The 27,132-nt window shown below is 49.3% G+C and overlaps 3 protein-coding genes across 4 annotated transcripts; all 3 read right to left on the bottom strand.

Annotated features, from left to right (window-relative positions):
* Nucleotides 1-549: 549 nt before the first annotated feature.
* LOC132251598 (olfactory receptor 5AP2-like) lies at nt 550-4,588 on the bottom strand. Its single transcript, XM_059731534.1, has one exon. It carries the CDS (start codon nt 4,367-4,369, stop codon nt 3,416-3,418), a length of 954 nt encoding a protein of 317 aa, XP_059587517.1. The 5' UTR covers nt 4,370-4,588; the 3' UTR covers nt 550-3,415.
* Nucleotides 4,589-7,978: 3,390 nt separating this feature from the next.
* On the bottom strand, nt 7,979-20,136 carry SLC39A2 (solute carrier family 39 member 2). Its single transcript, XM_059731542.1, has 4 exons — nt 17,459-20,136; nt 15,552-15,682; nt 10,735-10,803; nt 7,979-10,184 (listed from the first exon to the last, which is right to left on the bottom strand). Exons 1-4 carry the CDS (start codon nt 17,571-17,573, stop codon nt 9,585-9,587), a joined length of 915 nt encoding a protein of 304 aa, XP_059587525.1. The 5' UTR covers nt 17,574-20,136; the 3' UTR covers nt 7,979-9,584.
* Nucleotides 20,137-20,241: 105 nt separating this feature from the next.
* Nucleotides 20,242-26,326, bottom strand: METTL17 (methyltransferase like 17). Of its 2 annotated transcripts, XM_006262209.4 has the most exons (13): nt 26,165-26,325; nt 25,418-25,570; nt 24,540-24,636; nt 24,037-24,118; nt 23,863-23,936; nt 23,666-23,760; nt 23,211-23,281; nt 22,581-22,688; nt 22,376-22,444; nt 21,974-22,024; nt 21,783-21,875; nt 21,265-21,449; nt 20,242-20,941 (listed from the first exon to the last, which is right to left on the bottom strand). In XM_006262209.4, exons 1-13 carry the CDS (start codon nt 26,298-26,300, stop codon nt 20,818-20,820), a joined length of 1,338 nt encoding a protein of 445 aa, XP_006262271.2. In that variant the 5' UTR covers nt 26,301-26,325; the 3' UTR covers nt 20,242-20,817. The 2 variants fall into 2 exon arrangements, with proteins under 2 accessions (XP_006262271.2, XP_059587475.1); XM_059731492.1 differs by lacking the exons at nt 23,863-23,936; nt 24,037-24,118 and having other exon boundaries at nt 26,165-26,326.
* Between the last annotated feature and the right edge of the window lie 806 nt (nt 26,327-27,132).

Genomic DNA, 27,132 nt, shown 5'->3' with positions numbered 1-27,132 from the left:
GTGTGTGTCTGTGTGTACATCTGCATTTGCATGTGTGTGTGTTTGCACACACATGCAGGTGTCTTAGTTTTAGTTTGGTTTGGTCCCCCGGCCCCCTTTTCCTTTCTTTGTTCAGTTTTCTAACGAACCTATCTGTGTTTTCACCACTGAATATGTATTTGAGTCAATCTTTCTATGTTGCACCCGAGCTCTGGGAGGCTGCTTGCAGGCAGCTGCCTCTTGGTGTTCAGGCTGCTTGGGTCAGTGTCCTCTCAGAGGGAGAGGAGGATGGCTGGGAACCCACCCAACCCCCGAGCATGCCAGAACAACAACCAGATCCCAAGATGCTGATAGGCTAGTTCTACAACAACTAAAAATGTTTATTCCACAGGTAAATTGACAGCTGCTAATTTACAGTGGACAGGAATCTAGCTGATAGATTTTTAAGGTCAGACGTTTCAATCAACATATCCCATCCTGCAATAATATACCAGTCAGAAAAACTTACCCAATGAATGATTCCTGAAATAAGCTCAACTGCATATTTATACAACATTTATTTCTGTATCTCAAGTGAAACTTGTACAGTAGCAACAGGATCATAATTGTACCATGTGTAACTACATTTCTGTGGTGCTTATTTGCATACCACCATTAGTGTGCAAGGTCAGATTACAGGGAACTTTTTCTCTTATCTGCATATCATCTAGTTGTATATATGGGCAAGGGATGAAAAACTCCTTTGGCCTTGTTTTGACTGTGATAACATGTTTTACCTGCTTTTAAGAGGCAAGAGAAGTCAGGTTTGTATGCACTGGCCCTGCCTTCTGAAATCGGAAAGTTCATCAGGGGACTGATGCTGTAGGAGAAAGTTGAGCAAATGTAGCCAATGGTTGCTGCTCACCATGACTTGTGTCGAAGCCTAAGGTGAAGAAACACCCAGCTCAGGATTCCCAAGAGCTGGCGGAGAAGAGGTGTCAGGTTGGTGACCTCTTCTTAGGGGGATGGTATCACATCTCACCATCCAACCATAAAGGGATATGTGCTAGTGATACACAAGTTCCTTTAGTAAGTTCAGTCTGAGCCTGTTACTCACTTGGTCCTAAAAAGTGGAACTTCTTAGCATACCAGCAAGCAGAAATTTGTATCTACCAGATCCTGAAAGAGCTGAGATTGCATCTAAAAGAACAGCAGCAAGAAGCGGTGCACCCCAGGAGCAGCGAGGCAAGGGAAACCTTGGGCTAAAGCTACACTAGCTCTCTACTGACCATCTGTGGGACTAGGCAAGAACTCTAAACCTATTGACTGAGCTAGAGCTGTTAACAGTGGGTTGAGGTAGATACTGGTTATTATGGGGCTCTTAAACCTGTTTGTCATCCCATCTCCCTTTCCTAATTCTATAAACCCTGTTATAGTTGATATTGCTTGTAAGTGGGGAAGTTTGCTGACACTGGAACACCCATAGACCAGGAACCGCTGAGCATGCCTTCCACCCCTCCTGACCAAACTGTCCTTTTAGGGTGTGTACAAGAAATTCACATCAAACAGTTGGAGTTCAATTAGTTACTTTAAGCCACGTGAAATTCAACCAGCTGAAACTTGTACAATATTTTCAAAGGATTGTCTGCATGTTCTGCAGATCACCTGCAATATAAGAAGCACCATGTAGCAGACCTGTGGGTCCACCCCAGTTCCTGATGCCCCCTTGGGTCAAATCTGCCTGCCACACTCCGTGACCCCACCTCACCTCCAGTGTCTCTCCTGCCACACCTTTGTTATTACTAATATACTGGGGAGGTGGCCCCTAGAGGCAAGGAGTAACTTTTGGCGTTATCCCTGCGCTTCTCTACCCAAACTCAGCCCCAGGGTCTTTGTGCTTCCCTAATGTGCTTCCCCTTTGGGGCAGTCCCCCTCAGGCCTCAAAACACTTGGTTGGGTTTCAGCAGCCCCAGCCTTGCCCCCCTTTTTTCTGGGCAAGCTTTCAGCCCATTGGCTCCCAGGCTTCACCCCTTCACATCTCTGCCCAGAGAAGGTCTGATCTTGAGGAGCACCCCTGGCACATGGCCTCCAAACCTTCCCCACTACTCAAGTCTTCATGAGCATAAAATACCAACTCTACTAGTTCCAACCTGCCTTGGGTCCCTGTATCCTCTAGTCCTCCTACCTAGGACAGGCTTGTTTCCCCAGTCCCATCCCCCAAGTACCTCACCTACCTCCAGGGTCAAACTGTCCTCTCCATGTCCAGAGGCTGGGCTTATATGGTGGTTTCTATCATTTGGGCTGGACCAGTAGTGTGTAGTCTGAGTCAAAAAGCATCTCCCTGGAGAGAAGGAGAGGGCAGAAGCAGGGCACACTGGGATGCCAAAGCACATCCCAATGGGTCCAATTGATTGGGGTTATGGGGTTGGCATCAGCCATTTTTGTAAGCATTTGAAGCCCAGTGACTGGTACTTCACATAGCATTTCAACTGGGGAAACTGCAATTCCACCAGTTCAAATGCGACACTTGTATATAGCCTTAGACAGCAAGCAGAGAGAATATGTGGGGTCAGAAAGCAAGCAAGCTAGGGTGAGGGTGGATCAGTAAGAAAGACATCCTGGCAGAGAGGATGCGATGGGTGCTCTTTTCCCCAATGGTGTTGATGAACCATGCATCTCACAGCCATTGAATACAATGGAGAGACAATGCTTCTGCCTTTCTGGGGACATAAGGGCAGGGCCAGGACCAACACTGGAAAATTAAAAATAATAAAAACAATCCTGGATTGTTGTTCTTTCCTTTTTCCAGATTTGTTGTTGTTGTTGCTGAAGGCAGGCTATGGACTGGCAACTTCCCAACAGATTCTTCTTTTTTGTAGGGAAAATATTATGAAAAATAATTGGGTTTTTTCCCACTGAATTAGGGTTTCCCAAATGCACAGACTGACAACTGAGGCACAAATGGGAAACAATGTGCACCCAAATTATGGGCATCTGAGTCTCTCCTTCTAGTGGGAAAAATGACTTCTCAAGAAAGGGTTACTATGTGTCAAAAAACTAAAAGCAGACAATTTTTTTTTTTATGTTCAGAAATTGCGTGGAGGAAAAACCCTTACAAATTTTGCTCCAAATCCAAAAAACATTAGCCCTAATATGGTTTAAAAGAGAACAGAGTTCAGTGAAAGCCAGAAAATGTCTTGGGTTTAGTTACCGAAACTCTCCTGCATGGAGCACTAACCCACACATGCACACACCTCCTACGTTAGGTAGGGATCCTAGGACGCCTGATGCACAATCCCCTGCTCTAACTATCTTCTCCTAGAGCTGGGACTAGACGTCGAGAGGCCTGGCTACCAGCCCCAACCTGTTCTCACTCATTCAGCCTTATTCTTCTCCTAAACCTCCAGGAATGCTGGCTCCAAATCCAGGGCACTACTATTTAGGAGGCAAGACTCTTCTAGCTCCTGCCTAAGGCTTTCTGGAGAGCCCCCTTCACCTCCTTGTTTCTCAGGCTATAGATAATAGGATTTAACATGGGGGTGATGATGCCATAGAGCACAGGCAGAGCCCGATCCTGCTCTTGGGAGTAGCTGGAATTGGGGCGGACGTAGGTGAAGAGGATGCTGCCAAAATAAAGGTTGACCGTAGCCAGGTGGGAGGTGCAGGTGGAAAAGGCCTTGAGGCGTCCTTCCTTGGTGTGGATCCTGAGGATGGCCAGAACAATGTAGATGTAGGACACAAGAGTCACCAAGAAGGAGCCCATGGTGACAGGACCTCCCACAGCAATAGTGGCAATCTGATTGATCCGTGTGTCAGAGCAGGAGAGCTGGAAAAGCGGGGGGATGTCACAGAAGAAGTGGCGGATGACATTGTCATGACAGAAGGACAAGCGGAACATCAGACCCAAGTGCACAGCCGAGTTGGCCAAGCCAACGGCCCAGGCAGCTGCAGCCAGACAAGAGCATGCCCTTTGGCTCATCAGAACACCATAGCGCAGCGGGTGGCAGATGGCAGCATAGCGGTCATACGCCATGACCCCCAGCAGCAGGCACTCGATCCCCCCAAAGGAAATGAAGAAGTACATCTGAGTGAGGCAGCCAGGAAGCGAGATGGACTTGTCCTGTGACAGGTAGTTCACCAGCATCTTGGGCACCGTGGAGGTGGTGTAGCCTATGTCCACCACTGACAGATTGCCCAGGAAGAAATACATGGGTGTGTGGAGCCTGGAGTCCATGCTGATCATCACTAAGATAAGTAGGTTTCCCACCAGGGCCGTCAGGTAGAAGACTGTGAAGAATCCAAAGAGGATGAACTGGTCTTCCAAGCGGCTAGAAAGGCCCAAGAGTATGAACTGTGTCACCGTCGCCATGGTGCCATTCTCCCTCCTGGCGCATCCCAGAGGGTCATTCATCTAGAAGGAGAGTAAAGATGACTCAATGCTTATAGAACTATACCAAGACTGGGGTAAGGGGGGACCTAAACAGACTCACTATGCAGGATTAGACAAGTCACTTAATACACACCTACACCATCTCAGAACCAAACCCAGGAGAACCACTGTGAAGGATGATCCACCCACTGCCTCCCACTATAAATGCCAGAAAAGAGACAAGGCAGACAAGGTTCCTTGGGTGAATTTGATATCTTTTATTAGACCAACCCAACTGGTTGGAGAACAGTTATTAAGCAAGCTTTCGGGTTCAAAAACCCTTCGTCAGGCTAAGGAAGTGTCAGCAGTTGGTGTGTGCTCTTCCTGGATGGAATGAAAAGTCAAGAAAAGAGACAATGCAGTTGCTTTAGAGAAGCACTGAGTGTGCACCAATAAACACAGCCAAGACACCTTTGAAAGGATCTTAAGGTACCCCAGGTTGTTGCAAGTTATCATACAATATTAGCACTTAGGTTTGCAAACATGATTCACAAGATAAACCCAGAGATTACAAATACAAATCCATCGTTGTGCTCTGAGCTCTTTGCAATAGAAAAAAAAACAACCCAAAACCACTCTTATTTTTCTGCAGGCAAAAAAAAAAAAAGTGAAAACTAAGATCTAGCACTTTCCCAGGGATGCTTCACGTCTATGCAAGGGAGCCTCGAGTCTAACCAGAGGTGCACTGAATGCAAAAAAGCTGAGAACCACTGCTCTATGTGGTCACATTCACAAAGGTACCCAAGTGGGACTTTCACATCTCTCACTGAAAGCAAGAGGACTCAGCAGATGACATGTTTTTGAAAAAACCTATTTGGGGCTTAAGAGCCCAGCGCAGGTCTGAGAAGGAACGTAGGCACCAAGACCACAACTCTGATCCTGACAAAACCCCACTTTGGACCCTAAAAGTGCCTTGTATGCCTGAGTCTTTTATTTCTGTCACCTATGCTTCACTATGATTCAGAAATAAGGGTCAGATTCTATTCCACCTATTAACACGGCTACCAAGTACACGCCTGAAACATGGAAGATGCCGAATTTCGGCCAATTTTGGATTTTAAACTTCATTGCAGAACTACAAGGAAGTATTTTTACTTCCCTGCCTCCCATCTGACACCTCCAGGGAAGGACTTCTACCTGATCAACACATCAAAGAGCTACTCAACACAGCTCACAAAGACACTCTCATGGACCCAGAGGGACAGCCTTCCATCTTCAGCTCCCTCTGTGCAAAAATGGTTGATTTTCTACCTATGGGGACTTTTTACCCTCCTGTACCATCTACACTTTTCCCAGATCCTGACAAAGGGACTTTGATCCGAAAGCTTGCAAAAAAAGACAATTTTGTTGCCATTTTCCAGTTGGTCTAATAACCATTTTGGAACCAAGAGTTCTAGTTTTTTGTATATTCCACGTATTAAACACCGAAGTGGACTTAGGTGCCTAAATGTGAGTTTTTTCCACCCTGATCCAATCTCTGAAAAACTTAATGCAAAAGGTGAGCTTATCTTCCTCCTCCCCACTGCTCTTTTGTGACTCAGTCCCAGGGTCCCAACCTTGAGGCTGGGAGAGGAGAGCAGGGCTTAAAGTAGGTAGTCAGAAATACAAAAAATGTTCCTGGAAGTTGCTGACCCTGGCACCAGAGGCTGAGGTTTTTGGTCAATAAGGGATAATCTAGTACGGCAGGGAGGTTGGGGGAAGGACCAGCTGTGCTGTCAGTCTGGTCTGATATTGCTGGGGGGATGGGACACTAGCCTCCCAGTACGGCAGGGAGATGGGGATAAAGGGCCCTTCTGTATGATTTGGGGCATTGAAGAATAGGGAAAGAAATACCAAGCTAGGTGGAAACATCGGTTAAAGCTTGATTGGCAGGTTGGGAAATATTGCCCTAGCCTGGCCCATTGGTTTGATTTAGAGCCAAAAGGAAAGGATATATTATATCAGGTAGAGCCGTGGTTCTGACTCCACTGCTCTGATTGGAAATGAAGGGATAGAGGACATTTAACATAGCAGGGCTACTGTGTTAGATGGGTCCAGCTGTCTAATACAGGGTGTCAGGCAAAAGGAGATGTTGAGCTGACGGACCCATTGGGCCAACAGACTTGGGTGGGCAGGGAGAGAGGATATTAGGCTAGATACCCCATTGGTCTGATCAAGGGCAGTAGAGGTGAGCATGCTAATTATATACACCAGCAACTGGTCTGGCACATACATTCCTATGTAAGAAAACTGACCCGCAGTGCAATCTTGAACCCTCGCCTTTTTTTCTTTTTAGCAAGAATAACCTTACCTGACAGGGGGGCATTGCTGTCTCCCATCAAAGAATCGCCTCTGCACTTCTGCAACCCCGTCCTGGTGGGAAAGGAGCATCTCCCGACACAGCCCATCAGCCACCGAGCGCTGTGTTGTACTAATAGCTGAAAGCCTGGCTAAGCAAGTGCGGGGCTGGCATAGATATTGCGGTGGTCTCCCTGGGGAGTCACGCATCAGTTCTCAGTACTTTACAGACACTGTTTCAAGTGATTTCCAGAAGAGTTGTTTCTTGAGTGCTGTATTAGTGAGCAGAGCTTCAACAGATTGAACTTCAAGGAGACAATTCTTTTTTTTTTTTTTTAGAGGGGGAAATACACTTTACACACTGATCTTTATTTAGCAAGGCTCTTTCTCAGGAATGCTTTAAATGACTCTGCATTTGTGCCCTTCAGTCTTGCCAAGACAGAGGCACAGACAGGTTTTTGAATGTTTAGATGTGCCAGCCAGAGACTTAACAACCAGGGTCTGTGCCCTGGGTGGCAGCAGCAGTGGCTGCCATTCTTGTGCCCCCTCGCACTAGGCACCTGAGGCTGGTGCCCTAGTTGCCCACCTCTTGTTACACTACCGGGGTCAGCTAGTAAACAGGAATCTTCCTCCAAATTACAAGGATAATTCATGTAGTCAGATCTGAGATGAATCCTCTGAAATCTGCATCCCTTTTGTCCATCTGAGTCTCTCCCTGCATCCTAGAATTGCAAAGTTATGAGGCCAGGTAGAAATTGTTACGGTCAGATCATCTGCCATTGTACATCGATGGATTTTTTTTTATTAAACTAAGGGGAGTTGCATGACAAAATCCCTTAGGTAGCTCTGAAAATTTTCAGCTTTTCTCTAAAAGACCTAGCTATCTATACTAACTCCTCTCTGGACTGACATGCAATGTATTTTGTAGCCCAAGATGTATATTGAAATGTGGGACTTCTGAACAAATAAAAAAATCATTAAAAACAGCATTTTCCAGTAAAGTTTCAAGTTTCAAAAAAAAGCTTTGAAACTAAAAATATGAAAAATGAGGCAGAAGGTCAATATTTTTTACCCTAAAATGTTGAAGGAATTTTTACTTTCAGGTTTTTTTAATTATTATCCTTTCTCCTTTTTTTTCCCCATTGATATGAGAGGCAATAAAGGGTATAAGTTTAGCATCTCTATAAGGTGCTATTATGAGGAAGGCACCTTAGCACCTTCAACCAGAGGTGAAAAGCAGAGAAAAAACCCTCATATCCCTATTTACTTGTTTCCATTTGAAAAATTGGGGAAAAAACTAGAAGCCCAAGAAAGTGGGGGTTCTTTTCCTTTATTTTATATCTTTTTTTTTTAAACAAAAAAGGTACAAAAATGCAATTTAAAACAGAAAGGCTATTTTCAAAGCAAAGCTGTATTTTTTACTGAAGGAAACAAAAAATGCATATTTCATTTTTTTTTAATGCCAATTTTAATTTTTGCAGTAAATATCAGTGTGTCTCTTGGCAGCCTTTCAGGTTATCCAGGGACACAGCCCAGGTGTGGAGTCTAGTGAAGGTGAGCCCCATGTCTCCTTGGGCTCACTTGGCCCCGTCGCTGCCTCCGTAGCTCTACAGATAAGCTCAAGCAGCTGTAGGACGTAACTGGGGTTTCATTCTTTAACAGGAACTGGCAAAACCAGAGGTGAAATGCAACGAGGCAAGGAGCCCTTCTCAACCCAGTCAGCATGTATTAAGTGTGATCCTGTTCCAAGGATGCTAAGTCAAGTCTAAGCAAAGTCCACGTCAATAAGACATGTCCACTGTCCAGGCCTACGCAGCTGCGTCCCTTTTTGGGTCATACTATCTTAGTTTGAGTCCCAAGGTCTAAGCCATGACCCCCTTTCAGCTTGGTTTTCCCACACTGGATATCTTTGATCCATCTCCTGCAGACATCACCCTCAAATGCACTGAATGGGACATCCAGGAAGAGCACACACCAACTGCTGAAGCTTCCTTAGCCTGACGAAGGGTTTTTGAACCCGAAAGCTTGCTTAATAACTATTCTCCAACCTATTGGGTTGGTCTAATAAAAGATATCAAATTCACCCAAGGAACCTTGTCTGAATGGGACAGGTGTTTTTCCACATGTAAACTGATCTATTTGATACTTGTTGGACATGCTCTACCAGCCTCAACAGCTACCCACAGAAACTAACCTCTTACCCCCTACTCCATGTCCATGGTGAATATTATCCCATTCCTTCCCAGTGTGAAGTGCAAAACATTGAGAAAAGGAAACTGAGGCATGCATAGAAACGTACCACAATTATAGAGTCATAGAAAATTAGGGTTGGCAGGAGGTCACCTCTAGTCCAAGCCCCTGCTCAAAGCAGGACCAGCCCCAACTACATCATCCCAGCTAAGGCTTTGTCTAGCCAGGTTTTGAAAACCTCCAAGGATGGAGCTTCCACCACCTCTCTGGGTAACCCGTTCCTGTGTTTTACTGCCCTCTTAGTAAGAAAATTCTTCCTAATGTCTAACCTCAACTTCTCTTGCTGCAATTTGAGCCCATTGCTCCTTGTCCTGTTGTCTGCCACCACTGAGAACAATCCAGCTCCATCCTCTTTCAAACTCCCTTCAGGTAGTTAAAGGCTGCTTTCAAATCCTCTCCAAGTCTTCTCTTCTCCAGAGTAAATAAATGCAGTTCCCTCAGCCTGTCCTCATAAGCCATGTCCCCCACACCCCTCACTGGCTAGGGGGTACCTCTCCCCACACCCCACACTGACTAGTCTCCCTACCCTGGGGACAGAACTAGCACCCTGTGCCCCATTCCCCACCCTTTGGAGCCAGGTAGCTAGCTCCCCCACCCACAAGCTGGCATCCCCATGCCTCCCTGCCAGGAGGAAAGGCCCCATATCCCATTTCTTGGCCTTCCCTCATCATCAGGCCCATATGGCAATGACAGCCATGAAAGTGAAGCCAATTGCAATGAAGAAGAATTTGGCCAGCGGAGCCTCCGAGGAGTGCAGTTCATGGGGCAGGATCTCTATGAAGGTGACATAGAGAAAAGTCCCAGCTGCCACCCCCTCCAGTACAGCCCTGGCCAGGCTGCTGGCATCCCCCCCAGAAAACGAGACCCCAATGCCCACAGCAATGCCAGCAGGGGACATAAGGGCAAAAAGCACCAAGTAGACCAGCCTCCAGCGGGCCCGAGTGCCGCTCTGCACTAGCTTGAGGGCCAGGCTGAAGACCACGATGGCCTTGTGGACCAGAACAGCTCCACAGAGCTGCAGCACTTCTGTTTTGTCCCGCTGCACCCCAACAGCCAGCCCCTCAAAAACAGAGTGGAAGGAGAGCGAGACGAAGAGCACCAGGGCCCGGAAGGAGCTGGGCGATAGGGCGCTGTCCTTGGGGTCTTTGTCGGATGCTGCAGCTCCATGGGAATGAGTGGCTGAAGGGCAGCAGTGAACCACCAGGCTCTCGATCAGGAAGACCAGGAAGAAGCCACAGGAGATGACGAGCTCCCCAAAAGGGTAATCCAGCTATGAAGTAGGGGGAGAGGGGTGAGGAGATGCCAAGAGAGAGAGGGAAAGACATGCTGGATTAGAGGGACATTTGTATACAAGCCTCCCCGCAACCTCCCATGTCTTACAGAGCACATATGCTAAAAACAGAACTAGTTAGGAAAATGAGGTCTACTCATTACAACTGGGAGGCTGAAAGCCAGGACTCTGGGGTCCATCTCTAGAGCTGAGAGTGGAATGAGGTCTAGTGAGTTAGACCCTTACTAAACCCTGTACCTTTCCTTGACCGAAGGGTAAAACCCAGGAGTTTTGGGTCCCAGCCCCCTTGCTCTAACAGGAGGGGGCTATAAGCCAGGGCTCCCTGGCTATGGTAGAGGAGCGGGCCAAGTGGGACACAGGGGGAGGGAAGGGCTAGAAACCGAGGCGCCTGGGCTCTATTCACAGCATGGGGAGCGGAGGTCTGATGGGGGACCAGTCATTCCCCTCCCAAACGTCCCCTCTCGCATCCTGTCTCCAGCCATCGCTCTTTCTTCCACTGTCTGGCACAGGGGTGTTTCTGGGCCCTCACCTCAGCTTTGCCATCATCAGCCCCAGATGAACTGTTTGCGCTCCCTGTGATGTTCTGGCTAGGACTAACCTGTAGGCAAAGAAAAGCATTAGACAGTGCTAGGGGAGGGGAGGAAGGCCACGTTTCTTAGACCTCAATTGTACATAGCAGCCCTCTGGTTTGCACACCAGCACCTAGGTTCCTGCTGCACCCTGCTGAACAGCTTGAGGCCCGGCGTGTGTGCATTTGGGGTCTCAACCTTTATAAACTCGAGGCAGCCCTAGTAAAATGCCAGCTTAATTTTCACTTGTTTTTTGACTACAGAAAAACAATAGATCCGTGCTGCAGTTGCGAAGAGCTCAGATAACAACATTTCAGGATGTTTCTGCCCCTTGGATTCCTTTCTGAAACCCCTGGGCTTATCTTATGAATTGCATTTGCACACCCAGCAGTTAACATTGTGTGGCATCCTGCAGCACAGTTGAAAAAGTCTCAAGGATCTTATACTGCGTAGGCCACAGCACATTCCTATAACCACCTCCTGGAAGGACTGAGGCCGACAAAAGGTCCTGTGTATTTGTGACGGTGTGCTACCACCTGCCGGACGGAGAGAACGCTGCTATCCACCAGCAGAACAGCTAAATCCCCGGCTGTGTGTGAGCCTGCATGCTGCGTGCTGCCGCCTGGTGGAAAAAGGAGCGGTGTAAATCAACCCCCAGAATTCCTGCTCCCCACAACTCCTTCCTAAGGGGTGTCATGGTGTGTGTGTGTGTGGTTCAAGTATGTGTGATGATCTTTGGAAAAGGGACAGAGCCTTGTTTTCTGTGTGGGCGAGTGAATATTTGTCCTCTGACCTGCTTTGGAAATGATTTAATCCTCCTGATTGCATGTGCCCTGCACACCCTGCATGTGGGTGTGTAGAAGAGAGGTGTTCCTGCAGTTCCCTGATGGAAAGACCAAGCCCTGCTTTGTGTATATATGCATGTTACTGTGTGCGCTGCTTTGCACTGAAGCAAGATGCAGGTGTGAGTCTGTGTGTAGCATTGTGTGCTGCCTTGGTCTGGGAAGGATGGCCTCCTTGCCCATATGGCCTTGTGCTTGTGCACATGGGGGAGTATTACTATGGAGTTTTGCTCCCTGCTGAAGTAAAGGAGCAACCTGGGTGTTGCTGTTTGGTGCTTCTTGCTAGAGTGCTTGAGCTTTCTCTGTTAGGATGCATGCAGGACATGCATCCTGCTTTCTCTGTTAGGATGCATGTCCACCACCATCCCATGCTGAGAAACTGAGCCTTGCAGGGTGTGTGTGTGTACACTATTGTGTGCTGCACCTGCAGAAGTGAGCAGTGGGTATCCCTCCTGTGTGCTGCTCTGGTCTGGACAGATTGAACCCTGCTCTGTGCAAATATGGATGTAGGTGTGTGTGTTACTATCTGTTGCTCCTTGCTGGTTTGAAGGAGATACTTGCAAATGTGTGATGCGATGGGTGCTGCTTCTTGGTAGGAGAGCAAGAACACTGATTAGGCTTTGTTGGCAGCTGACAGACCCCCAGCATTAAGTTGTAAGAGTCAGAGTGCAGGCCCAATGGCATGAAAACCATAGGATTGTGCCACGTCTGGGTGGTCAGTGGCAGGAACACTGTGAATCCCCAAAAGGTTCTCAGAATTCGGTTTGCTAGGGGAATCATTAGTTTACCTGGTGTGGACCAGGTACTGACAGTTGGCACAACATGAACGCTGATCCACTGCCAACTGCAAGAAGGAATACACCCTGCTCTCTTCATGTGCTGCTATCCAATTGAGGAAGTGGGCGCTGCTCCGTTTTGCTTGTGAGCATATGCTTTTATGTGCTATTTGCTGCTCCTAGCCGGAGTGAGGGGTTGTATGAACTTTCCCTCCATACACCCTCACTGCGGCATCCTGCTGTTTGTGTATACGTGCGCTAGTGGGAGTGTGTGTGTGTATTACAATGTGCTACTTCATGCCAGAGTGGTATGTGGCTAGGTATGTCAACAAGTCCTTCTCCGGTCTGGAGGGGTTGAGCCCTACTTTCTGTGTTAGTGGCCATGTTGCTATGTTTGCTGCCTCTTGCCCTGATTTCTGTGTCTGTCCTGTATTTGTGCATGTGTGTGTGTGTGTATCTGTTTGTTGCCATACAGCTGCTTCCTTCCAGAGAGAAAGCGCTCTGCCGTGTGTGTGTGTATATATTTCTGTGCACTATACATTTGTGTGCATCTATTTCTGTGCCACCTGCTAGAGTGAGGTATGGGCATTTTATAATGTGCTGGAGCAAGAGCAAGTGTATGGTCTTGCACGTGCAGTTCCTTGCTAGAGGGAAGTGAATAGGCAATGCATAGGCACATCCCTACTCCTCCCAAGCACACGCATTAGAGCAGTGTCTCTGGTGGGGCAGCCCACAGAAGCATCCAGATATACACAGAGAAAGACACAAAGAAACCAGGCAATGTTGCTCCAACAGAGGACACACAATGCCCACACAGCAGAGCTCAGTCCCTCATTCATGGGACACTCTTTCTACCTCTCACACACACATATGTGTGCACGCACGCACGATACTGGTCTTTCCAGAAGGGAGCAGTTAGGCAGGTGCATAGGCAATAGGGTTCAGTACCTCAAGTGCTAGACTATGGGGACCCAGACAGTCACAAGAGAAAGCTAAGTTGAGACATTGGAGCAGAAGTCAGCAAACAGCACCCCTCTTCTTGCTAACGGGTCTGCACCCTGCACTCTCGGAGCATGTGCGTGTCCCAGGGTCCCACCCTGATGGCAGTGTGTATCCAATTGCCCCCCTGTTGAAAGGACAAAGCTGGTGGGGGTGTACACACATGCATATGCTGTCCTTGTGAAAGTGAGATGTGGGTGTCCTGCTGTGCGCTATCTTGGTTTGGAGTGACTGAGCCCGGCTGTGTGCGTTGTATACCCTGAGGAAGTAGGGGAGGTCCATGCACAAACTCGCATAAAATCTTGTGTGCTGGTCCCTAAAAGGCTGAGGGGGAAACAAGCTATCTTTTGGAGGGCTGTAATAATGTGCTACATCTTACTAGGGGATGAACCCCGTCATCTGTGTCTGTATGCATGTATGTCTCTGTGTGATATACACACAGAGACACACGCTGACAGGTAGGAGGGATGAGCCATACTTTATATGTTTTTGTGTTTGTGCATTCTCATGCACATGTTGCATGTTGCTACCTGGTAGAATAGTGACTCTCAGTCAAGGTACTGTGGCATCCTGGGATGCTTTGGGAGCCTTTCAAGGGTGCCGAGGCGTGCCACACAACAGTAGCACTGTTAGGTGTGCAAACATGATTCACAAGATAAACCCACTGATTTCAAATAGGAATCCAAGCGCCAAAAATATTCTGACCTGCTGCAATCTCTCTGAAGCAGAACTGCTCTATTATTTTTTTTGGGTCAAAGAACTGAGTGAAAACTAAGAGCTGGCATTTTCTAAGGGGTGCCTTGAGTCTAAAAAGGTTGAGAACCACTCTAGTATGAGGCAGCTGCATACAGGGTATCTGCATACGCATGCACACGTGAACGCGTTTGTATTGATTTTTGGATGCTGTCCCCTGCTTGAAAGATTGACTGCTCCTCTGTGTGCATTGAGTATGTTGCTCCCCATTGAAATAATGGATGAGTTTGTGCATCAGTGTATGTGCATGCACATGTGTGTGTTGCGACATGCTGACTTCTGCTGGTGGCAATGAGACCCACTCTGTGCATCGGTGTGTGCATGCACATGAGCATGCATGCACACAGGCATGCAAATCTTGTGCGCTGCTCCCTGCTGGAGTGAGAGGACTGTGTGCAGGTGTGTCGCAATGTGGATGGGATGAGACTTGCTGTGTGTGTGGGTTTTTTGCTTGCAAGTGCACAGGCACATGATATGTCCTGCCAACAAGTGGAGTGAATGGGCTGTCTCTTCAATCCCCAAAGAGCCTCAGGCCTCCTCTGTGTTGGTGTGTTTGCTGTTACTGCATACCACCCCTACCAAAATAAAGGGTGCTACATATATGTTATCCGGATATTACCGGGGAGCCTGGTTTTCTCTGATTAAAAGAAAAAAATCCCTAATTTTTGGATTTAAAAAAAGTGACACAAAATCCACATTTTTCCATGATTAAAATGAAACACCACTAATATATAGATACATATACATATAGTGGTGTTTCATTTTTTTAAAAGTAACCCCAAATCCACATTTTTCTATGATTAATCTGAAAATGGAGAATTGTTTTTATCAGAGAAAACCAGGATCCCTGGATAGTACTGTCTTCTCCCTGATGGAGTGAGGTTTCTCTGTGCTACTGCACTCTACAAAAGCTGAGCCCAGCAATTTGTGGGTGTGGGTTAACATGGGAAGTGAGAATCTGTGTTGCCTCTCATGAGAGGGACCGAGTCTTATTGTGGACACTTGCTGGAAAGACTGAGCTGTTACTTGTGGTGACATATGTCTGGTGGACTGGGGGAGCTATCCATGTGTGTGTGGGGGAAATGAGCACTGGGGGAGTGTGTATGTATGCACCTATGCATGTGTATGCATGCATGCATGATTGTGTACATCTACTCCTTGCTAGAGGGACTGAGCCCTGCACTCTGCATGTGCTGCTCTTTCCGACTTCTCCGGAGTGTATGATGCTATCCTACACATTTTGTCCACTGCCCTTTCTGCAAGAAATTTATCCTCCCATGTAAAAAGCCCTGCACCTTTTTGTGGAAGGCATGAGCTATGCTGTATCTTATCATTTTCTGCATATGACTTCCTCTTTGAGCAATGGGCTCTCTTGATGCCAGCCTAGGCCTTGCTGTACTCTCTCACCTGCTGCATCCTCTTCTCCAGCTCCTCCTTGATATCCTCCAGTGCATCAGCTACCATGTGCATGAGGCAGGCACCCAGGAAGACCCCAGCTGCAAAGCAGCCAATGAAGTTCAGGATGCGTCGGTGTCTTCCTATGGAGCAAGATGGGTGGAGGGGTGACAATGAGAGCAGGAGAGAGTTATAGGAGGATAATGCGGGGTTTATCAGTCTCAAGGTACATAAGAATGAAGCAGGAAGGATGGGAGACAGGGCTAGAGAGAGCATCATCTTGGGGTAAGAGAGATGTCTGGGTTTTTTATCCCCATCTCAATCTGTTGGTCTAACTCGAGCAAGTCGCTTCCCCTCACTGTGCTGCAAAGAGGGATAATGTTCAAGTACTTTGAGATCTACTCAAGAACTTTGCTCAATAAGATACAAGGACTGTAGCATTAATATGTGCATTTCTTGTAATAGTAATAGATCAATACAACTATGAATGTGCCAGTCCATTGATACCTAAAAAGTTGAATGGTTCCACTTGGAAAAGGGAGTTAAGAAAAAGGAGCTAGATCAACAGCTGAGGCTGAGAGTGGAGCTGCAAAGGAACCTGCCATTTTGGGGGGTTATTCCACAACCCCAAAGTTCGTTTTCATCCTGGGAAATGTCTAAATTTCCTATGAAACACAATTATTGGAGAGAAAATTATTTGTTTCAGGTCAAGTGTGTTTTATTTCAGTTTGGGCTTTATATTTTATATTCTCTGTATATCCTGTCATAAGTCATCAATGTCAAAAGCCCAAATCTCTCGTTTAAAAAGTATTGGAATTCCTCATTTGGAGGGTGTCTACAGTGACAACATTTTTATTTCTTTTTCCTCCCTGAAACAACATTCTGCCAAAAAACAACTTTTCCCCACAAAAAAGAACGCCTCCACCTCCTCACCTCCCCCCAAAAATAGTTTAATTGAATCAAACCAGGTTCTTTGGGTGAATCTGATATCTTTAATTAGACCAGCTGAAGTAGTCGGGAAAAAAAAAATGTTAGCAAGCTGTCAGGTTTGATTTTTTTTTTTTTTTTTAAGTCAGTCATAAAATCCTGTTTCAATTAAAGGGGTGTAGGTTATAGCCCTGTTGCTCTAAGGACACAGGCAGTCAAGGTTCATTGGGTGAATCTGATATCTTTTATTAGACCGGCTTAAATAGTTGGGGGGGAAAAAGAATCAAACCTGAAGGACTGCTAAAAAAAAAAATGTTTTTCCAACTAAACCTGGTCTGATAAAAGATATCAGATTCACCCAGCAAACTTTGTCTGCCTGTGTCCTTAGACCAACACAGCTACAATTCCCTTTAATTGAAACAGGTTTTTATGAGTGAATTGCCAAAACTAGTGGGTTTTTTTGTTTTTTTAAGCTCAGACTGAAAGGATGATAGCAGAAAGCACGGGGAAGAAACTTAAGGGGAAGAGAAGACAAAGAAAGAAAAGGAGAGAGGCCGAGGGAAGCAGGAAAGGAAGCAGGAGGGCAAGAAACAGCCCTCCTCCATTCCAGGAATATGCTGCAAGCACATGCATCTCCAGCCCCGTGGCAGGTAAAGAAAGAACAAGATATCCATCACACCTGTAATTGCCCCATAGCCAGAGCACCATCACCCTGTCTCTTCTGTACTGAAGTTTCCCCCCAGGCCTAGTGCCAGGAATACCAGAGGCTTGCAGTGGTATGAGCTCAGGGCTGGGAGCAATGAGCTGGACAGAAACCAGCACAGGCAGAGACAGACAGACAAAATAGAAACAGCCCGTGAAATAGTGATAGAGGGAAGATATGACAGCTGAGTGACAAGACCATGTAGAGGGGAAATAGGACAGGGCGAGTTGTGGGGGGGAAGAGAGAGAAAAGGAGAGATCAAACCACCCCGCCTATGCCCCACTCGCACCTGTGGCTGCGTGGATCTGGAACCATTTCACCTGAGCCGGGACGAGGCCGCAGAACAGCGTGAGGAGAAGCAGCCCCACCAGGCAGCCGATCTTCACAGCCAGGAGCAGCTCCATCGCTTTAGGGGACAGTGCAGGGCCAGATGCCCCTGGGTTGTAACAATCCTCAGCTCAAGTCAGCCAAGGGCAACCTTGACGGTGATCTTAGCTAAGAACAGACAGAAATGCCCCTACTGCACTGAAGAGACCTCTACAGCGAAGCAGCCAAGCCCGCTCCCACCCAAGCAGCAGAACGGTGTTGGAAGTGCAAACCTCCACTGTCCTCGTGCCTAACCTCATGCTCACTGTCCCCAGCAAGTGAGGCAGTGGTGCAGCATCCTTCTGGCCACACTTCCTCCCCTTCCCATTAGTTTCTCTGCTGTTACTCCAACTATTACCACCCCCCTTCTCTCTTCTCCTCTTGCCCCACTTTGATCCCTCTACCTCCCTGCCTCTCGTTCCTTTTCCTTATTTTCTCTCTTGCTCCAATCCCTGCCTGATGCTGATCGTTACCTGCTCGCTTGTCTCCCAACCCTGAAGCAATAGGAGCAAATCACCTTGCTGAAACTCCCAACGCCCTCCCTGCATCCCGCCCTCTGCCTCCTTTCCCCATTCCACTTCCCTTCAAGTACATTGTCATTAAATACTGTACTGGTAAACACCGCTCAAGAGGCCCTTTTCTCAAGATCAAGGCAAGGCAAATAGTGCTGGCTCAGCTGTTTGGTGGATCCGAACCAGGGATACAGCTTGCATACATACAGCCCCAGGGGCCCATGGCCCTGCTGTAGTCCAGGAGGATCCCCGATGTGGGAAGAAGCCAACTCAGCCTTTCAGACCCATCCACTGGACTCTTTGCTCACTGGGTGGTGCTTGGTGCCAGCGGTCATGGGACCACAGGACTCAGGCCTCATCAGGGCTGCAAGATGGGAGATCGAGTTACTGATAGGGTGCAAATTGGAGCCCCATTCCCCAGCCTCACTCCAGTGCCAGCAGCCTGGGGCCGCAGAGCCAGTCTACCTCTCCAGAAGGAAAAAGCATCCTGCCCCACGACCCACCACCCTAGTCAGGATGGGGACTTGGAGACTCCCTCCTTGCCCTGGGGCTGAATTGAAGCTGGTGCCCTTTTCAGGTGAATGGCTCTAGTACTTCGATTTTAATCTGCATCAAGCACATGGGAACTACCTTATTCCTTAAAATGTATCCCTACATTTCATGCTCTATTTATTCTCAATGGAGCAATTTACAACCCGTGCCAGCAGGAACTGGCCCACTACTTCTCTAGTTACCTATACATCTGCCGCAAGTGCTGAGGGGAGGGAGTCTCTCTCCCCCACAATCAGTGCTGACCCCAGTGCTGCAGCCTGGGGGCAAGGGGTGCCAGGAATGAGGCAGGGGATCCATAGGGAATGCTCTGCCCTCAATAAGGGCCCCAGAACAGTGCACTGGCACTGCATGCACCCTAAGCCTTTCCCTAGGCTGGTGATATGGCCCCAAGCTGTTAGCACTGGCTGACTTGGGGGGCAAGTGAATTAATCTCCAATCTGGACACTATAAATAACCACCCTAGTGTATGCTGTGGTGAAGACAGAGCCCACAGGTGGTCCTTTCCCCTCAATCAGGGCTGGCCCTACTGCCCCAGCATGGTGTGAAGGGTGAACATATTTAACTACTTATCCTTGCACTGTCAGTATCCTGTCCCTGCAGTCCCCCTGCTTCACCTTGGGCAAGTTAAGAGTGGTTTTGAAATTTCCAGCATTTGTGTCGTGTGAGTGGTTTGTTCATTCAGTTTTAAGAAATAGTTGCGACAGACATGTCCAGGACGGTTTAGACAAGGATGATCCTACCTTGAGCAGGGGGTTGGACTAGGTGACCTCCCGAGGTCCTTTCTAGCTCTACTTTTCTGATTCTAGGTGTTGCAGGGATGCAAAGAGAGGCAGTCTTCCCTCGCCACCATTGTTGCAGGAACCCAAAGATCACACAGTAACCCACATTTCCCGCACCCACTCCAGACACCACCAGTCAAATTTGCTCCCGAGGTCCCTTCCAGCCCCACTTCTCTAATGATGCAATGATTCAGCTCCAGATTGAGTGTTATGGAAACTTGGGGAGTGACACAGCTGAAACATGCCAAGCTGGTTTTACCACTTGAATTATGGAGATCACAAAGCAAACACGGACTTTGAATGTCCCAGCCGCAAATACCGCAACTGTATGCAAAGGGTACAAGTAGGCATAACATTTGAAACAGGATCTCCAGCCAGGGGGTACAAGAGGCCAGCAGCAACCAGTGGCGCCGCTTCTCCCACTCCAAGGGCAGGAGGTGGAGTGGAGTGGCCTGTCAGTACGGCTCTGCAGCCACCAGCCTCCCATGGGAGCAGAGCAGATGTCAGCGAATGCTCATCTCCTCACTCTGCCTCCACTCTCCCAGAGCATCCCCTCACCAGAAGCCCAGTTTTTAGCAGGGAACTAGGAGTAAGATCTTACCACTTCCAACACCTAACAGGAGAAAAAGCAAAGCAAAGAAAAAGGGAAGGGATGAGATACAGCCAGTTGCACAACAGACGCCAGATCACAGCAACCTCCTGCTCTACTCACTAGAACCCTCTCCTCCGAGCTGGAGAGGAGCATGAACTTCCTGCGCCTTGCTTCGTCCCTGGGGTCAGAGATATAGTGCAGGATACTGGGCTCCCTGAGTTCTGCCAGTTGAATACTCCCATCACTTTTGAAGCCCAGAGACTGCAGTTGCTAGACTTTTCACAAACTGTTTATTAGATAACGTGACAACCCCAAGAACAGAAATCTGCCTAATGGAGATGGGAACTCAAAACTTCTGCTCCTGCGGCTGTAGTCTAGCCATTAGTGATCCCTGCAGGCTCTTTTCCTGGATGCATGGAGAGTGCAGGGGAAACAGAGAGAATAAGACTCAACGAACATCTGAACTGACCCACAACTGAAAGGAAGCAGGTGAGATGCATCAGAAGAACAAATGGGGATGAGCGTCAGAGATGGCAAACAACAAGGGCAGGAACGGCATGGAAGATGATCGCCTGGATGAAGGATGACAAGGCATGGGCAGACAGAACACAAGAGGGACAGACAGAGTGATGTAACAAGAGGAAACAGGAACAGCAAGAACATTACATGCAGAAAGCAGGTCAAAGACCACAATCCTCCGCACTACGCCATCCTCTGCCAGAGCACTGACAGCAGGGGATGCTCCTCTGGGTGAACCAGGCAGATGCTAGGCTTGAGGGCTGCATTCATCGGTCCATGGCATGGAGTCGACCCACAGGAGGGGACTATTCAGCGCAATACGGCCAGCTCAGCTTTGATCCTCCGTCTGGGCACTCCCATTATCCCCTGATGATGGTGATATCTCCTCCGGGACATTCACAACAGGCAGCCGGTCACCCCAGTGGCTACACCGGACACAGCGGTATAGATCTCTGCAAGGGAAAGGCTGGTGAGGGGGTCTACATTCTCAAAGATAATTAATCCATTATATTTCCCGACTGCGTGAAAGCCAGTCCTCTTGCCTTAGCATTAGGACTGGATTGGAGGCCGGCACTCCACAGACAGCAAAGCTTGGCAACCCATCCTCTGCCCTGTCCACTAGCCAATCCACTCAGCCCTAGGCCAAACCACAACTGGCAGCCTAACCTCCAGAGAGAAAAAGGTCCCCCATTCCATTTTCCCACCTCTCTGAGCCAATCAGTTCCCCACCAAGGGTTGGATGAGGGCAGAGCCCTTCTAGTAGCGAGGCTGGTACCTGCCATGTCTGCGTGCGGTTATGACTGCGTGCTGCACAGTCCCATCAGCACAGCACAGATGGCAGTGGACATGGCGAGAAAGGGGCAGAACTCGCTGGATTATGCGAGGCCAGGGCTCTTCGGTTTCCCCAGACCCACGGCGTAGGATCAAGAAGAAGAATCTCTCCTCCTGCACTTCTGGGTTCTGCAATGACACAGGCACAGGATGCTAAGTCAGGGAAAGGGGTGTTCCCCACCCACCCTTCGCAGATCTTCATACGGTGAGCTGAGAACGACATTACACACATGTTCCTGGTTCCCTGTCTTCCGGTCTGGTGCTTGATCACATCACACATACCACTGAGGAGGAAAGCTGTCTTCCCTATTCCCTGAGCCAGTGAGTTCTCCTGGTTGGCTTGGATCCAGTCCCCAACCCCACCCCCGCAGAGGAGGAAGTCACATCCCACTCTCCATTGCCCTGCTGCCCACCATCACTGCTTCCTTGCACAGCCTTCCAGCAGATATAATAGGCACTTACCTTACTGAAGGGTAGGGGATGATAGGCTTGTATGAAATTGCAAGACAGGGGCTTCTGAGATGAGAGGCGGGGACAGGGCAGGTGGTGCGGGCACTGGAGACAAAAGACAGACAGACACGGAGCAGTGTCAGAGAGTCTCCCATCACTGACAAATCTCAGCATCGACATCCTCAGGCCAGGCCTGCACTTACTGGAGCAAAGACTTGAGCCTCTCGTGGGTCATGAACCAGCTTGTCCCCACCCTGTGGGTGAAGAAAATAGGAGTTAGAGCACCCTGAGGGCAGACTGCACTCCCCTTCTCACCCTGCACTAGCCCGAACTCCTTGGTCTCACCGGTCAGGAGGGGAGCACCCTGCGTCGCTCCCTTGGATACTGTAGTCCCATCCATACTAGTCTCCCCTAGCTTGGAAATGCAGATCCCTCTCAAGTCTGATCGCCCTACACTCCCATTCTGGACACCTGGGCTGCTCCAGATGCCTGGGTCCCACCCCGGAGCTAAGGGAACTGACAAGGGACCTGAGAAACAACGGCTATGAGGACGCAGAAGTTGCTCTCATTGGTGATCCAGACAAGGTGGGGAGGAGTTCTCTCACCTTGAGGACAACTTCTCGTGCCTCCATGAGCATCTGGTGCCCTTCCTTCGTGCCATTCTCAACCAACACCTGAGACAGGAGAAAGAGAAGCAGCTAGACAAGCATATCTAGGAGAAAGGAGCAGCAGGTGGGGGATGGGGTAAGGGGAACAGGTTTTGGCCAAGTGTGCCTGGAAGCCAAACATAGGCTTGGAGGATTCACTGACCAGAAAGTCATCCGTCTTCCTCCACAGCGTCTGGATGGTCTCCATCCGCTCAGCCAGGCTGGGCAGCTCATTCAGAGAGAAAGCAGAGACCACAAGGTTGAACTTCACCTGCCAAGAGATGGGGTGTCAGCTGGGGGTGGGAGACCAAACCAAACTACACCCTCTTTGTCTGCCAAAGGTGGCAGGGCTGTTGAGGGGAAATCCATGAGAAGAGCCGAGACAGGCTCAACTCCCGATTCTTAGCAGCTCCATCCTGACACCACCTCCTCAATCCATTGTAGGATCTCACTGGGCAGATGTCACCCAGGACAGGAGTCTTTCACACCATTCTCCCCCAGCTCATTAGTGTCAGGCTCATTAGAAAAGCCTCTGGACACAAAAACATGTCATGACTCTAGGAGGTTCATCTGCAAAGCACTGTGGGAGCTTGGCAGGCAAGTGGCACCAAGGATCAGTAGCAAACCGGAGTCCAACAAGATCAGAAGCAGAGAGGCTACCAGGCACAAATACATACTAGAGTCAAATCTGCTCTCCTAGTTCATGAATATATTTTCCACAAGAATCACATGCCCTTATGAGATCCCTTTAATGTCCACCGCAGTTTACAGGGCAAGACAAAAGCATTTCTACCTTGGGCGAGACGGGGAGGAACTGTCGGAAATACACGGTTGAGAAGTGGGGCGTCTGGGAATCGGAGTCACCTGTAGGAACAAGAGAAGCAGGTAATCAAAAGAGGGGAGCCGGCATCCTGGGGGTACAGAGATACTCCGAAGAACAGGCCTAGGTGGGGCAGCATGCTCTCCAAGGAATGAGAGGGGCTTAAACAGACATAGCTCATCCCACCCCACCCTCACCTCCCCAAACCCAGATACAGTGAGGGGTAACCTCACTGTAGGGTGCAGAGGGGTGTAGGAAAATCGAGCAGGGAAGCTGGAAAACAGGACTCCCGAGTTGCTCCCCAGAGGAGGGGCTAGCAGTTGGGTCTCATAGTTCGAACAGGTGCTGGCTGACTAAGGCTCAGACCATGATCTTTGGGAAGTGATACGTCCCCCAGCATGCACACCAGCACCTGCTAGAAGCCTAACCTTGAAGCAGCTGTTCAGCGACGGAAAGCATGGAGGCCGAGCTGTCCACACACACATATTCATTCAGGCTCTCGCCCCAGAAGCTGTGCGCTGCCCTGCAGAAAGATGGGAACAATGGGAACAGGTGAGACCACGGTGCAGAAGACAACACTCCTTGCACTACCTGGACATAATTCCTTCTTGAGGTGGGGGCTCACCAGCTGACAGAGCCAGTCCCAGAGCCAAAATCCAATAAGGTGCGGGGGGCGAAGCCTGGGACCCGCTTCTGTATCTAGGGAACAAAAACAAGAAAGAGAAACACCATGGGCTTGGAGCTAAGACTCAGATTTGTAGGGTCTATCCCAAGCTCTGGGATTACCACAGCATCTCACCTCATGGAAGACTCTGGACATGGCTGCAAATTCTCCAGCCAGCCGAGCTGCCATGTATACAAGACTCAGCTCGTCATTGTACCTGGGAAGAAAGGAATAGACGCAGCACATGGGGCTGAGCCCTATGCATCAGTGCTGACCTCCTTCTCACTGCCCAGAAGTGGGGCTGTTAGATCCCATGTCCCAAAGCAACTGCATTTCAGGGTCAGACAAAGCAGACCTGTGTGACTAGTATCCAACCTTCCCCCCATCACAAACACTGGCTATATTCGGGTAGCAGACACGACATCCCTTTGAGCTCTTGCCAAGTTGCTCTGATGCAGAATTGGCTTCATCCAAACACAAAGCAAACAACTTCAGGACAGCTCTGTCATGCTGCTGTTACCCATCTGTCCCACCCCACCCCTGCACAACATCCTTTTGAATCTATATGCAGTTACCTCAACCCAAGGCGAGCTGCATCTTAGCACTGGAGAAGGACAACAACCCCAAGCTGCTGTTACCTCACTGCCTCCCAGTGGTAAGTGGTTTTCCGCAGCATAGCCAGTATCTTGTTCTGTAGCTTCTGTTCGTCTGCCACATTCAGCAGAGCCGGTGTGTCTGAGATAGAGAGGGAGAAAACAAAGATGTGGTGGACAACACTTATGCCAAAGGAGAAAGCCTTACTCCCTGCAGCACGCCGCTCTTAGCATCACCTGTCATGATCCCATTACCTTCTAAACATGCACGGCCTTGTCCTCCAGTGCTCTCACTGGTGTGGTAGACCAGCCAGGCTAGGCTGCCCCTTGGAGACTCACGGAGCCAGCAGTAGCTCCAGAGGCTGTACTGGTTTCCAGTAGCTTTCTGGATGCAATTCATTCAGTGAACTTGCTTTGACCTATACAGCCTTAAAAAGTCTGGGCCCTATGTACCCAACAGACTGCCTCGTACCCTTATGCCCTGTTGCATTCCCTAAAGTCAGTCGAGAGCAACCCGGCCTCCTGCTAGTGCCATCAGGGCAGCAACTATGCTTGATGAACACGTGTGGGCAATCATTCTCCACAGTTGCTCCTTCACCCTTAAGACTTGCCAGAGGCAGAGCCTGGACGTTTTCCCCAAAGTGCTTTAAGGCCATCACGTTCGGGCAGGCATTTTGCAAGCAAGGTTATCGCTTTAAGAAGTTTCTGTTTTCACACTTTAATATTCCATTTCCTTTTATATGTTATCCTATCTCCTACAGTAAGCTTCCCTGAGAAGGGTGGCATATTAAATCCAATAAATAAATGTCACACCCAGGGACGATCAGTTTGACAGCAACTTTAAGGACGGCATGACTCACCACGGAGCCTGTCACCTCGCTCGCAGCTGGCTTTCACCCCATCCTCCCAAAAGCTGTACTCACCTGATGATGAGGTCTGGACCATTTCCTCTCTGAGCTGCCGTTCCAGTTGCCGTGCTTTCCTCCTCAGATCACCCGCCTCCGGAGGCCGCTTCCGGCTCCACAAGTAATTGGTGAGGGCCTTCGCTTTACTCTGCATGTTCTGCACAGAGGAACCTGGGAGGGCAAAAATGAAATGGGAGACTGTAATGCAGGTGGGAAATGGGAGTCACAGTCATTGGGACCCTACACAGTTCACCTAACAGCAACATGCAGCCACTTCTGGGGTAGCTCGCAGGGGGCTGGGTATCAATCTGCACACACTTGAAACAAGCAGGGCTGAGAAACAAGACAGCTGGCAAAACTTTTCACAGCCCTATTCTCCTTAGGCCCAGAAACCTAAAGGTTGCAAAGAAGCGGAGCTGGAAGGGACCTCTGGAGTCTGTCTGGTCCTGGGGTGGGCAATGCTTTTGGGCAGGGCCAAAAACACCCACAACTGTCACTTGTAAGAGCCACCCCCACCACCCTGCATCAACTCCGGCGGTCCCCACGCTCGGACACGCCGTGCAGCGATTTAAAAACGCCGCAACCTTAAATACCGGCAGGACATTTTTCAGCTGAACTTGACGTTTGAAGTTTGGTGGTCCAAGCACATTGTTGGCAACTTGTAACAAACCTGCTGACCAGACTACAGCTTGGGGAACCGCGGATGTAGTGCTAGCCCTGCCTGCAGCAGCTTCCTAACCATCCCCGGGGCGCTCGGGCACCCACCCCGCAGCAGCAGCAGGCGGTCAGCGGCGGCGGCCAACGCGGGCGGCAGCCGCACGGCTTTTAGGTGCAGCATGCCCGGGAAGCGCCGGTGTACGAGGCCGGGGCAGCCCCGCAAGACCCATGTAGACACCGCCATCTTGGGCCTTCCCGCCACGGGGCGCCTCCCGCTGTCCAATCAGAGCGCGGCGGGGGAGGGAGCGGCCAATCGCGGCTCGGTATGCAAATGTTTGGAACGCTGCGGGCGCTACAAAGCTTCCGGCGGATGTTGCGACTGCTTGTGGGATGGTAACAATGTTGCTCGCTGCGTTCTGCACCACCGCAGGCACGTGGGGTCGGAGCTCGCCCGGGAAGCGCTTTAATGCTAGAGCTCCTCCGTGCGCTGCTCTGCTTAAGGCTCTCCTACACGTTGTGGAGAGGACACAGCTGGCGGGTTTTAGGCCGGTGGCACGTGCCAAGCCCCCATCCCACCATCAAAAATAATAATAACTATACAAAGTGCCAACCAGCAGCCCAGGCGGCGCTTGAAACCGTGGCACGGCTCTGGAGCGGGTTGCTATCTGGCTTGCATCGCGTTGCGTAGCGAGCCCTTAGTGCGGGGTTCACCTGTTGCTTCGTTCTGACCAAAAGCGCCACGGCCTTGCTAAGATGAGGGGGTAGAGGCAGTAGCTTTTGTTAGACCAGCTAAATAGTAGCAAAAAAACCTCCTAAAATAATCTTTCTTTGCAAGCTTAGCAACCCCCCCCCCCCCCCCCCCCCCCAAATTAAATCTTTCTTTGCAAGCTTTCGGACCCGAGCGCCCTTCCTCGGGCAAAGGAGAATTCAAGGATTGTAGAAGTTCTCCCAGGTGGAAATGAAACTGCATTTTGGGGAGTAAAAAGGTGGTAGGTTCCCCTGTGTATAATAGTCCTCGCTCAGAGGGATTATTAAAAGCAATCTGCCAGCCCCCGGCAGCACGGCTGTGATCGAGG

The sequence above is a fragment of the Alligator mississippiensis genome, chromosome 7, assembly GCF_030867095.1.
Source record: "Alligator mississippiensis isolate rAllMis1 chromosome 7, rAllMis1, whole genome shotgun sequence".
NCBI classification, from domain to species: Eukaryota; Metazoa; Chordata; order Crocodylia; family Alligatoridae; genus Alligator; species Alligator mississippiensis.
The sequence above is the reverse complement of the archived record's forward strand: the minus strand, read 5'-3'. Positions and strand labels throughout refer to the sequence as shown.